Source organism: Apis mellifera, linkage group LG13 (genome assembly GCF_003254395.2).
Source record: "Apis mellifera strain DH4 linkage group LG13, Amel_HAv3.1, whole genome shotgun sequence".
NCBI lineage: Eukaryota > Metazoa > Arthropoda > Insecta > Hymenoptera > Apidae > Apis > Apis mellifera.
In genome coordinates this window covers 2,726,844-2,740,410 of record NC_037650.1, presented here as the reverse complement: position 1 = coordinate 2,740,410, position 13,567 = coordinate 2,726,844, and the positions used below count along the sequence as shown (strand labels likewise).

Here is a 13,567-nt window from a genome sequence, read left to right as displayed (position 1 = left end):
ATTCGATTTGTAACGAGATACCGGAAACTCCCGACGAGTTGGGTAGGGAGAGGAGAGAGGAGAGAGGAAGGGAGAAACCTCCACTCTCGGTGTACTGACAAGAAAGTCGAAAGTTTCGAGATTCGAGAATACGAAGAAAGCGAGGAAATGGATAACGGATGAACGGATGGATGGATGGATCCTTCTTTTCTCAACGATCCTCGAAAGAGAAAGTGCAAGGTTGATTGTACGAACGATTAAGTTTGCGGAGAGAGAGAGATACTTCTCGATATTATTATTATTATTTCGAAAGACAGGAGAGGGTAAATGGAGCGAGTCGAGATTCGCCGTCGGGGAACAAGGGGATAATTGGCAGGGATAGTCGATACGTCAATATCGGCGTATCCAAGTTTGACGTGTCGCGAGGAGTGGAGACTTAACGTTGATCGACGATCAACCACCGGCGACTAATCCCTTATTACGTGGCGTAATAACGGACGGGGAAAAAGCGCGTTACATACGTAGGGCGCACCTGCTACCGAAAGGAAACGTTTCTTCCCCCCCTCCTCCTTTCCTCGATCCTCTTGGAAGGCGAAAAATAAGGAGGGATATCGGGGCCAGATTTTGCCATCTAAAGAGGAGACACGAGAAGGGAGGGAGGGAGTAGAACTGCCGAAGGTGGAGGAGGGATGGATACTTGTTGAACGTACGAACTAGACGAATTCCCTCTGTAGCGATGCCGTGCGAAGCTACAAATTGCACGTGCAATGCATCCGGCGTTGGATATCCTGGATAGCCTGGAGAGGGGAATCGGGTGTTTTCCATTCCGAGGAGCGAAGGAAAACCGGGGCGATTATAATTATATCGATTTGGAAATGCATCGATTTGTAACGCGCATCCGATCCTCCTCCGCTCCGCTAATCCGATCGAAATGGTCGAGGGTATCCTATCCCTCCTACGTATCAACCGCAATTAACGGTAATCAGCCCTCGAACCCTCGCGTATCCCGCAATTCCAAAATGCTGTGTGTGACTAACCTTCGTCGATCGATTTCCCCTTTCCGAATTGGGGGAAAAAAGGAAAAGGAAAACGAATCCCTTTCGCGTTTCTCTTTACATTTTGGGATAATTTCTTTGAAAAGGAAAAAAAAAGAAAGAAAGGGAGGAAGACTCGAATCGAAAGAGAGAGGGTATGGTACGGGGCGAGATAGCCATGGACGGAACGGTCCGAGATAGGTAGAGAGCAAAGAGGTGGAGAGGTTCTGGTCTAGAAGGGAGATGGACCGGAGGTAGACGCAGGGGATGCAAGGTCCGGGGAATATTGAGCCGCTCCGTTAATGTTTATAACGACGTTAGACGTTGGTGTCCCCGGTGGCGCGTGTATAGGTGGCATAGGATAGCTGCGCTAGGTGGCTTCCCTCCCACCCTTCTCACCCTTTACATCCGCGTCCTCTCATTCCCTCTTATTATCCTTCGCTCTTGTATCTTCTCCTTCTCCTTCAACGGGTTTGATTCGCTCTTTCCCCGTGGTGGCCCGTGTTCATGCGGCCCTTTCTCTCTCTCTCTCTCTCTCTCCGCCCGATCCCTTCCCGCTTCTTTCCCTCTTTCTCGACGGTGGCACACACAGCGGTGGTAGTAGTCGTAACAACGGTAGCAGCAGCAGCAGCAGTAGCAGCAGTAGCAGCAAGCGGAGGCGGCGGCAGAGACAGAGGGCAGAGGCAGAGGCAACGGCAGGACAGGAACTGACATAAGCGCACGAGTGTGTATGTAGAGCACGTACTCGGGGGCTCTCCAGTTCGACGGAGTGGGCGGAGGCGGGTGGGTGGTTGGGTGGTCGTGGGGACCTCTCGTGGGTCGACGACGAGGGTATGGGTTGCGGGCGGTGGACGGGTGGATATGGCGCGGGGGGTGAGTATGTCGGTGGGTCGAGGAGCAGGAGGAGAAGGGGAGGGCTGCATCCTAGCAATGGGACGAGGGAGCCTCTGTCTAATCGATGCCGCGGCGGTGCGCGCTCGCCCCGCTGGCTATTACGCACCTTAATGTCCTTTTCCCTCGCCTCCCCCCCGCGCCAACCAACCCCCGGCCCTCTCTTCCTCCTCTTCTTCCACCTTCGACGCCGCTCCCTCGCCCCTCGGCCGCCTCGGCCGCCACCTTCCTCGTCTCGCCTGCTTTTCTTCGTTTCATCGCCCCCTCTCTCTCTCTCTCTCCCTCGCTCCTTCCCGCCACCTTTCTCTCAACCTTTCCCCTCTCCCTCCCGCCACCTGGTTTCTCTCCAACACCGAGAGGCGGCCATGACACGTGTCAATCTACCGCAGACGCCCGATCGATACCGACGGACCTCGGCTTCTCTCTGCGCTCCTCCACCTCTTTCTTCGCCCTATCGTCGACAACCACCCCATCCTCGTCCACCTCTAACCACCCCATCCCCCTCGTCAACCGGCTCGCACGGCCAACTCGACCACCACTACCACCGCCGCCGCCACTACCACCACCCCCCTCGTGTCCCTCGCGACCCCTCGTAGACCACGCGCCACACTCCCCGAAACCTTCTGCGAATGCTGCTATACACGTTGACGCCAACCCTCGACCCATGACCCGACCACCACGACAGGATCGCGCCTATTCCTTCCTATTTTTCGACCGCGCGCCGTATCTCGCGCGAAACGCGCGAAATCGTCCTTCGTGCGTTTCTTTCGGAAATCTTGGACGAACACACGTGGAGATTCGCCCAGGTTCCAGGCTAAACTCGATTCCTTCTCCTCAATTTCTCTCCCGTACTTCCTTCCCCAAATATCCCAAGTATCCTTCTCGCAAAGTTGGAGAGCAATTTATTAATGACGACCTAATAAAAGCGAAAACGCTCGCGAAATTTATATATATATAAATATACATACGTACATGCACATATATATATATATACACACACGTGCACATTTTTTTTCGTCGCCTCCGAGAAATCGTTTAAAGCGTCAACCGTCGCGTTTAACCGACTTTTTTTGCCCATCCCCCCTCTCGTAACCGCTGCTCGTTTGAAACCGAGCAATAACCGGCCGCTGCGATATTCGACGGAGTAAGGAGTAGGTACATATTCGTCGGCGCGTTCGAAACGTTTTCGATACCCGCCGATAATTCACGGAATCGAATCGAAGCCGATTTCGTTACGTTAGAAAACGCGTAAAGTTTATCGTGGTCGTAAAGTTTCAACGAGCGCGAAAATATGCGAGCACTACGAGGAAAGAACGTTAAAGCACGATCCGTATTGCGTATTGCCTTGCCACGCTCGGTTTTCGCGGGACGGTTTTGATATTTCGATACAGGCTGACGTATCCCTCTCTCTCTCTCTCTCTCTCTCTCTCTCTCTCTCTCTCTCTGTCTCTCTGTTGAAATAATGCAATCGGGAAAGGAATCGGGCAGTTTGATGGGCGGTGAAAAAAAGCAGGCTCCGGCAACAGTGTTAAACGTTCGTAATTCGATTAACAGCGGGTGGCTCGTCTGTGAACACTCCAACGTTGTTGAAGAAGAAATTATTTTCAAACAAAAGTCGGGCATCCTCGTCTGAATTCTAATCGTCTATTGCCCGAAAGTTATTTTCGAAACTGCGAAGGTGAGCTCATGCCTCGGCCCTCTCTTGCTTGTAAATATAAAGAGATTACGATTTTTTACAATGTTTCTTTCCCGTGCGATTATCGTCGAATTCGTATCTTCGTCGAATTCTAAACGCTTATTATATCCTCGGAAGACGATTAAAAGTTATTTCGTCCATTTTTCGAGACTCGTTCATTATTTTTAAGTCACGCGTTCTTCTCTCTCTTCCCTTGTCAACAGAGTTTTATCGTCGAAACTATACTCAAATTGTGCTTCCTAGCTCGTGCAAAATTTTCACTGTCGAATAGACGAATATCTTGGAATATCTGCGGAGAGTTTAATATATCCGATTAGAAATTTCTCGATACGAAAGGTAAGATAAAACGAGAGAACGTTCTCAAAAAACTCTCAATCACGAAAAAAAAAAATACTCTCGAGAGCAATTCGCGATGATATTACTCTCAAGTAAGACACGTACCTTTACCCTCTCGAACAAGACGAATCTTGTCTCGTTCTCGTGTACAGCTCCAAACACACGTACACGTTCTTTCTCTCTCTCTCTCTCTCTCGGTCCAGCGTCCTTTTTTACCCGTTTTATTCTTGTCGGTTGACCTACGCGTGGAAACGGAGCTTTTAGGAGAAACCGGAAAAGAACCTCCTACCTTTGTTTTCGGAGGTAATCCGATAAAAGAAGAAAACGTCGAGATCATGTCCAAGCGCTATAGGGTACCGCTCGGCTTACCCCCAGCGCCCTTCCTTCTTATCTAACGTTTCTAACGACATCGTCGCAAAAAGGAGGAAAAAAAAGAAGAAGAAAAAGACAACGAGATACGTTTAATCGGCATAATCCGTCCTCGTTTCTCGATAAACACGACGTAACATGTTAATTTTATTGAAAAAAAGGACAAGCCTATCTTCTCGCGCGTGATATTTTATTTAGATTCAAAAGAAAGACGAAGAAAAATTAATCGTTCACAATTCACCCGTTTCCCGATCTAAATCTAATATAATTTCAACATTATGATATATCCAGTTTCGAAAATTCACCAGATCCATGCACACACGTACTTGTTACTACATTCGAACGTTGTGTGAGCGCGAATATAGATGTTCATCCATCAAGATATACCGAAAGGAAAAAAAAGAAGAAGAAGAGGAGAGAAAAAAAAGAAGGTAAACCAAACTCGAATTTTCTTGCATATGTTACGGAACCACTTTCAGTTCGGTTGGTTAAATTCTGATTCATCGTTTTCATAATTCTCTCCGTATCACATTCATTCAACGTTTTTGATTTCCATTTCGTATTCGACACTCTTACGTAACTTCATCTGGGAGATTTCGGAATTCGTCGAATTTTTTTCTCTCCTCTATCTCTCTCTCTCTCTGTCCAACCACGCAATTTAATTTCGATCCGAACGACTGCTCACCGTCCGTAAGTATGCCATTCGTTAAACACGTAAACACGATTTGGGATGTCAGAGAGCGCGTCACGTGATCGACGATACGCCGGGCAACGGGCAGATAGTACGGGAAAAGCGGCGTATACGGTACTTTATTTTACGAGGCGCACTTATTTCGGCGGTCCCGCGGGGAACTGAGCGTACGAAATGAGCAAACGTACACCGGCGGACTTGTGCACTGACCCACATTGTCGTTGCATAACGGGACGTCTTTCGAAATATTCGCAAGTTTAGTGGTCTCGGTCTCCGTCCACCGACGACCGTATAGCTCGTAAACGGAACCCCCGCAGTCACCGTGAAGACGCGAACCCGACTGACGCTCGCCCGGGGAGAGACGTGCCCGAATCAACGATTTCTCATCTGCTCGAAGGAAGGGATTATCTCGATAATGTTTTGAATGTTATCAGTCTCGCCGAAAGAATAATAACAAACGACGTTATGTTTACGTTGAGCGTGAGAAAGTCGTACGATCATCGAGTGTACGAATTATGATTAATACGTTTCATTTATTTGCTCGTTTGAAAAATTTGCATGATAAATGTTGCGATAAAAAAAGGATGTATGAGTTTGAGAAGCAGAAATTTTTAACTATTGATAAATAATTGATCGAGAGATCGAGCGAAAATTATATAAAGTTTAGAGAAAAGTTTAGTAGAATTATATACCAAGGAATTGCAAAATAAATAATTAACAATGATAAAGAAAAAATAATAATAGCTCTCAGGTAATCGAAAAAGAAAAAAATGAATTTTAATCTACGATCAAATTTGCAAAATCATGCGATTTAATTATTGGATAATTGGTTTGGAAGAGATTGGAAAAAAGAAAAATTGGAAGAGTTACGAATGGGAGTTACGCGTGCATGCCTCGAGGAGCTCGAGAAGCGTAGCAGATAAAAATTGTTGATAATTTTTTAACGCAAAAAAAAAAGAGTACGTCGATTCTTCTCTTCGTTTTCAAGTACTCATTGGATAAAAAAGTATATCCAAGATATACATCAGGAACGTTATACCTTTTTCAATATTTCGCGATGTATATCGTTATGTTTGTCGCGCATAAAGGAAACGATAATCCTTAATTTCAAAGTATAATTTCGATAAGTTCGAATCCTATCCGGTAAGAAGTTGGAATTCTGGAATAAGGGGAAGGATTGGGCACCCGACAAAACTGCTGGATGGAAAACGTCACCTAATAAACGATCTCGTAAACGTCGGATCGCGAACGTCGGCGCGGCGTTGAATTGGTCTGACGCGCGTAGAAATGACACGATCGCCTCGCAACCCCAGAACAAAAACGGCACCACGATCGTCGAAATAAAATACTCTTTATGACAGCCTCTCCGCCGCCGCCGCTCCGAATCCCTAACGCCATTGGCGTAAAACTCGGGCGTGACGATTGCCACGAATAACCTTCGAGGTAACTCGAACAAGAAGAAGAAGAAATTCTTCGAGACAAGAATTCTTTTCTTTTTTTTTATCCAACATAATCGAAATTGAATCTGATAATTCTATAATCTAGAATCTACAAACAGAAATCTTGAAATTTCTATCCAATCGTTATATAAAAAAATATATAGAATCTATATTATATAATATATAATATTCCAAGATGATGGAAACGCATTTTACTGAGCTGTATAAAATCGGGAGAAACTAAGTCGATGTAAAATTTTTGCAAGAGGAGAGAATGGTAGGGCGACGAAGGACGACCGGTGCGGGAGAGGCGGTAAATCGGTGGAGTTTTAATTGACAGAAATGTTTGGCGATAATGAAGGCAAGGTGGAAGGATCCGGATAAGTCGGAGATAGGAGCGGAACAGGAGGGCCGCGATGCCAACGGCGACCGACAATGGTAGTCGGTGGCGGCAACGGCAGCAACGACGGCAGCATCGGTAGCGGGAACGGCAGAAGAGGAACAGTGCAGCGGCAGGACCGCGACTAGATAGAGACACAGCGGCAGGAGCATAAACATCCCGGTGGCGGCGGCGGTGGTGGTGGTGGTGGCGGCGGCGGAGGCGGCGGGGGCAGCGCGCACGTTCCACACCGTGGGCGTCGCCATCGAGTTCCTACCACAACGGCAGGGGTGTTCTATGACGCTATAGATCATGCGGGCTCCGCCTGGTAGGCGGGCACAACCTGGTAGTTGGTACGCCAATGCTCTTTTCCCCTCGGCTCCGCCAACCTTGGCAGCGCCGCCACCGGTGCCCGCCAAAACGATCTCCGCTCACCGACTATCTATAGTCTGACGAACTCGTATCCTTCGACCTCCTTCTTCCGATTCTTTTCCAACTCGAATCTTCGCCCCCGAATTATCGTAAAATATTCTCCGCCGGGGGTAACGGCCCCCCCTTGCCTCGGTGACGGATCGAAAACTTGCTACGAGCCTTCGAATTTTCGGATAAATAGCCGCGATCATAACCGCGATACCCTCGTCCTCCGACTCGAGCTACTCCTTGTTTTTCCTCTTTCTTTCGGGGAAAGAGCGTTGTGGAATTCGCCGCTCGAAGACGGGAAGACGGCAGGAATAATTTTGAAACGTGAATTTGTTATATAGCGAACGCCCGAGTTCTATATAGCACGAGTTCGAAATCGTTTTAAACTTTCGCGCTCCCCTTCCTTATTGAGAATCCTTCCTTATTTATTTAAGAATAAAATGTCCGTAATAACGTTTCTTAACGACACGAGAAAGATTTCGTTGTATCGAAGTTTCGACGTCGTTACGATTTAAACTTTACGCGTGTTATTCGTCCATTTCGTTCACGATGTATGTGCTTGAAATCTCAATATCGAATATAAATCGATATATATATGATTTCGATATTAAAAATATATCTACGTGCGCGATTATGCTATTACATTTTAAATAAGATATGTATATTTTAAGTAAGGTATAATATGTATATGATATGCATGTATATATCTTATTTAAAGTATAATAGCATAATATGTATATACTATGTCTGTTTAATAGCTGTAGCTTTTGTTTCTTTTTTTCCGTTTATGTAATAAACATTAGAAACATTTCACCAAGCTTATTTTTGTTGCTTATTTGTTTCGTAAAACCTGAATCGAATACGTACACAAAGAGTCGCAAGTTTCGTACAATTTTTGAGGTTAGGTTATAAAACTTCGTTCTATCGACTTAACAGCGACACGCGGATTAAACTGCTATAATACAGTACGAATTTCGATGAAAGAGAATAATTATGATGCACTCACCAAACTTGGTGGGAAGCTCACTGTCCTGAAAGGGTTGAAAATATCGAGAAACTCGTAGGTGTGGCTCCGTGACGCCGTAGTACCGTGGCAAGCTACATCGTCGAGCAGCGCCTCTACCGGCGGAAAGAAAAATTACTCGTGCAGAGTAGTTCTCCCCTCTCGTGGTTTGGAGCGGGGCCGAGGTGGTTGGGGACCCCGCCTCCTTTCTCGACCATCTCTTACGCGCGCGAGCGCAACATCAGTCCCTCGGGCCCATCGACGAACTTTCGTCGCACCTTTCCGCTCTCGTTATTCGCGAAATCGTCTTTTTTTTTTGTTTCTCGTCTTTTTCCCCCCTTTTCTCTCTCTCTCTCTCGCTTCTCGGAGTGCTCATAGTGCAAACCGAGATCCAAAAGGAAAACGCGTTGGTGCCAGTGTGCGATCAAGTTGGAGGAGTCAGTGCATTCAACGACATGGAGTGGTTGTCATTGCGCCGCCGCTAACCTCTCTACCAGCCCCTTCGCCGTTATTGCCGCGGTGTCGAATCGACAAGTAGCCGAAGAATAGCAACGGTTGCGGAGAATCGTCTCTCCGAGATTTCGTTTCTCGTATCCGTCCTCTTCCTCTCCTTTCTCTCCTTTCGCCCGCCTCCGCTCTTCTCATCCTTTTCTATTCGAGCGATGCCGTCTTTTGCTCGGCTTTGACTTTCGATAATCGCCTCGTTTCCGCGAATCGTATCGGTCGGTAAGGTGAACGCGGACGCGAATGCGAACGAACGCGAGTATACAGTGGAAGAGGTGAAAAAAGAAGAGTCGGCGAAGAGAGGGCAAGAGGCAAAGCATAGCAAGGAAGAGCTGGCAAGCGAGGAAACGAGAACGAGTGGAGGAGACGAGAGGGAAAGAGGACTACTACTCCTGGGGCCCCCCACCACACGGGCTGCCGCCGCGACGCCAGTCCGTAGTCAGTCAGCGCTGGACCGCCGCCCGCTCGATTTCGCGATCCACGAACGACGGTAGCCACCACTTCCACCTCCACCTCCTCCTCCACCTCCGCTTCTTTTCTCTTTACCTTGCTCACGTTCTTGCCCTCTACCCCTGCATTCTTCCTCTCGCTCTCTCTCTTTCCCTCTCTCCTTGTCTCTCTCTCACTCTCTCACTCACTCTCACTCTCTCGCAACATCATTTTATTTCTCTCTTTATCGATATCTATCCATTCGTTCCTTCTCCTCCCTATCTTCATCTTTCTCGGTACTTTACGTCATCCTATTCTCTTTCTTTCTCTCCTTTTATTCCCCTTTTCCACCCTTACGCTTTCAATTGGTCTCCAAGGTATACACGTACGAGCACGCACATAGATGCGATCGCGTATCGGTTTCTCTCCCCGTTTCTCTTGCTCTTTTCTCCATTTTCCTCTGTCGAGCGAGCTTTCGCTAGCTCCGTACGTACGAACGTAAGTACGTACGGTGGAGTGTCGTGCACGCGTCCCGAGTGGATGCAAGGCGTCGTCGCGAGGCACACGTCTCGCAGCTAAGTTGTCGCGTGATCGTAAAAAAGAAAAAAATTCTCGATCTATCTATCGATGGTGGATCGAATTTTTTCCCGACGAATCGTTCCTCCGTTTCGAGAGTCGCGTTGCCGTCCCGTGCCGCGCCGCGTCGTGTCGATCGGTCTTCTTCAACGGTTTCGTGTCATCTTCGCGAATAAATCGGGACGCGCAAAGTGAATTCAGGCTCTGTAGTGGCATCGATTGATCAATCCTCGATACGGTAACACGCGTCAAAAGTGCTCGATCGACGACGATTCGTTCTCTCGTGCAGTTTTTTTTTTTCCCCTCTCGACGGATTCCACGCGGAGGAACGAACGATCGCTTTCCGAACGCTTTTGGTGTTTCCCTCGCGACGCGCAACTTCTAGAAAAACGCCACGCGCGTCACTTCACTTTTTTTCACCTTGGATCTCTCGTAGGTGCGGCTTGATCGACATCGTAATCTTCGTCCCAGGAAGCAGACCTGTGTTCTCCTGCCGTTTTTTTCCAAAACAGTGGAAACAGTTTTTCAAAGTTGCGAATCGTGCCTGGTCCATCTTCCGACGATGATGCGACAGTGATAATACATAGCGATAATCGATGAATTTGCGCCAGATCCGTTACGAGTGAGCTCTGTTGACCGATCGCGGATGGATCACGAGTCTTGGGGACATTTGAAACCGTACAAGTGCAATCAGTGCGCGACATTCCGTGAATATATAACTGCAATTTCGAAACTGCAACATATTCTCCTCATATACGATAATAAATAGTTGCGTTCTTCTTGCGTGATCAGTATATAGTGTATACGGGCACCGATGTAGGTGCGAAACGAGGTTTTGTAGAAACGAGAATCGATAAGTCAACAGGGAAATGGCAGCGATCGTTGAAACGCCGAACCCGACCACCAAACGATCTATCGAAATCGCGATGAGGTAGTGCTCAACGCGCGTGTGGGTGACTGTAGTGCATATATAAGGGGAAACTTTGAACAGTTTCCCGCGGAAGATCTACACCGGATCTTCGGGCGAAATTTCAACACACGACCGTCACATGTTTGGGATCCGATCGACTACGTTTAACGAGCCAAGACCTGGAGGCCACAGAGAGAATCGAACATCTCCGAAGGACGCAGATGCCCCGAAGGAAACAGCACGCTCCACAACGTATGAAATGTAAGTGAATTTTTCTTAATATTCTTATTGCGCGACGAGGAAAGGAATATCATCCTACTCGGGAGGAAGGTAGCCAGCTGGAAAACGAGCTATCAACATCGTAATTAAGTGCGCTAGAGAGTAAAAAATGAAAAAAATGTTGTTTTATCGAATCTAATTTATCAAAAGCTGGTTTGCCACGATTTCAAGTTGAACGCTCCTCCTCATTGTCATTTTCCAGCACGGGGGATACCACGTGTAACCACGTTACTCGATGGTATCACGAGCCGTTTTTCTGACTAATTTCATACCCGTATTCGTTTCCTCGATAAAACCGCATTTTTTTCTATTTTTTTTCTCTCTCTTTCTTTCTTTACGATTCGAAAAAACCGTTAATAAAGAGATAAACTTCATCGATTCTAAACGTTCTTCGATTTTGCAATCGATCGATCAGTGCATTATTCATTCCGCGACTAAATTATTTTATCAGTTAATACAAGTTATTCGCAAAATATGTTGAATATCTTTATGCATCGTTTAATCTAAAGTGACTACTATAAAGTCGCAAGAAAATTTTATCTCGACTCGTATAATATTCCGTTGAATATGTTCGTCGAAATTATAACGTTAACCTTACTTCTTTTTCGAACGTCTAAAGAATTTTTAACGTATTTATTCCTCGCAGCAAAACATAAATTCCTTCGTATGCGTGCAAAAAGATAAACAATTTCTTTTTCAAAATTTCGCTCGATTCCACGAACGATTATCTTAATTATCGCTCGACGTTACAAAAATAGAACTATTCCACGAATTGCAATATTTGACACCGATCGTTACGTATCGTATTACAAAACTCGACATTCGTTAGAAAAACAACATTTTAACGTTGGAACGAAGATGTGTCTGTGTCGCGTGACAAAGAAAGAGAGAAGAGAGAGAGAGAGAAAAAAAGAATTCGTTATGAAATGAAAGCCAGTCGGCGAAATTTCGTGGCGACTGGTAGAAAAAACAACTGTGAAACTGGTAGTGGATTCGTGGGTTTGAATTCTCGACGCGCGCCATGCTGCTTTTCCCACGTGGGGAGCCATGAGGCGTAAACAAACTCGCCCCTGGTGGAGGACGCCATCTTGGTGAAGTTCTGCCGGAAACATTTACAATTCACTCAACTTGCCCTACCGAAACTCGGCCAAGCGCCGATAAATCTCGTTGTGCGCGCGCGCGGATACACGCCGCGTACATAAATCCACGGCAGTCTACGGAGTTTCGGCGCCGTAAACGCCACAGTTTTTCGCCAGCTTCCGTGGTGCCTGGCCATTGCCGAGCGAATTCAGCTTTTGATCACGTTTTTGCGACGAATCTCGCGTCCCTCCGCCACGATCCACCGGATTCTCTTATTCGTCCAATTCGCGAGATCTAACTCGAGAATATTTATAATAATTTATAATAAATTTGTCCAACGATCTCGGTGAGAAAGAAGAAAGGAATATTCTTTTGTTCGTCGAGCAATCGCATCGAAAAATCGCCGAGGATATTTATAGTAATTTATATGTAATTATAATTTTATATCATATATTAACAACGATTTCGATGAAGAAAAAAAAATTCATCGAATTTTCTTCTTCTTTAAACACGCGAATTTGTTAAATACGCTTGTAATAATTATTCGACGATTTCGATTCGATTCGATCGTTATTTTCTTATCCGATTAAATAAAAGAATATTTATAATAATTTATAATAATTTTTCGAAAATCTTGAAAAGAGAAGTACAAAAACTAATGAATCTATCCTTTTGTTCGGGGAAAAAATCAGTGGCCGTGTATTAATTCGATTACGAGGTATAGAAAATATGAAACGGAACACAGTACGATGAAGCCGTCAGCGAAAGTAGGCGCGAATAGATTAAGAAACGACGAAATATGTCTGTACAGATCGTGGAACGTGGCTTGGACTAATTTCTCCGTTTAATTTATGATGTCCCGGTGAAAGGACCTGAGAAACGCGCCGATCCTTACGAATCGATCTCTCGTCTATCTCGAGCTTGCTATCAAGCATTTATGCTGTTAACTTCGAGGAAGTTAATTAGCAGTATATTACCGTGAAAAGATTGCCGGCTAGATCGGCGGCTTCACGTTGTCACGTCGAGGGAAAATTCTCATCGGGTTAAAATATACATCGAGTCGATTGCGAGAAAATTGAAAATTCGAGGCCGTGTCGATAATCGAGTTTGTCCGTTCCGTGTGTTTCAACATCGGTTTCGGATCGGATGGTAAACGGTTCGTTTAAAGTAATCGGTTGTGGAAGGCTCGCATTATTTATCGCGGCTCTTTTCGACCGGAGGAACGATGGGCGATTCAAGATCGCGTTAGTCTAACGCGTTGGCTATTTATCAGAAAATTCGTAGCTGGCGCAACAGGTGCAGTTTCACAAGGCATCCTCCCTTCTTAATGTCCGAAAAAGTAAACTCGTCCGTAATTCGATCTCGCCGCACTTTCGATCGTATGATGGGCCGAATCATGTTACACCGTGCCAGCCAATCGGTAAGGAAGTGACCGGCAACGATGCGTTTAACTTGGGCTTCCTAGGCGACGATCGTTCATCTCTCGCGTATCGTCGACAATGTTTCAGCCTTGTTTAATATTCGTCGAATAACCACAGTGGCAGATATGTGT

The 13,567-nt window shown here is 46.2% G+C and overlaps 2 protein-coding genes across 6 annotated transcripts in view; one reads left to right on the top strand and one right to left on the bottom strand.

Annotated features, from left to right (window-relative positions):
* LOC726597 (zinc finger protein 729) overlaps positions 1 to 8,640 on the bottom strand; it is a 28,272-nt gene extending 19,632 nt beyond the window's left edge. Inside the window, exon 1 of the mRNA XM_026444603.1 lies at positions 8,241 to 8,640. The gene's annotated coding sequence lies outside the window, so the exon portion shown is untranslated. The remainder of the gene's footprint in view (positions 1 to 8,240) is intronic.
* Positions 8,641 to 9,113: 473 nt separating this feature from the next.
* The window catches only part of LOC102654448 (protein tiptop), a 65,554-nt gene continuing 61,100 nt past the window's right edge, over positions 9,114 to 13,567 (top strand). The window contains exons 1-2 of one of the 5 annotated variants that reach the window (XM_026444602.1): positions 9,114 to 9,231; positions 10,183 to 10,917. In XM_026444602.1, coding sequence (XP_026300387.1) covers positions 10,878 to 10,917 — 40 coding nt within the window. In that variant the 5' untranslated portion in view covers positions 9,114 to 9,231; positions 10,183 to 10,877. Of the gene's footprint in view, positions 9,985 to 10,182; positions 10,918 to 13,567 lie in introns of those variants that run through there. The other 4 variants (XM_026444601.1, XM_026444599.1, XM_026444600.1 and 1 more) reach the window with 4 other exon arrangements.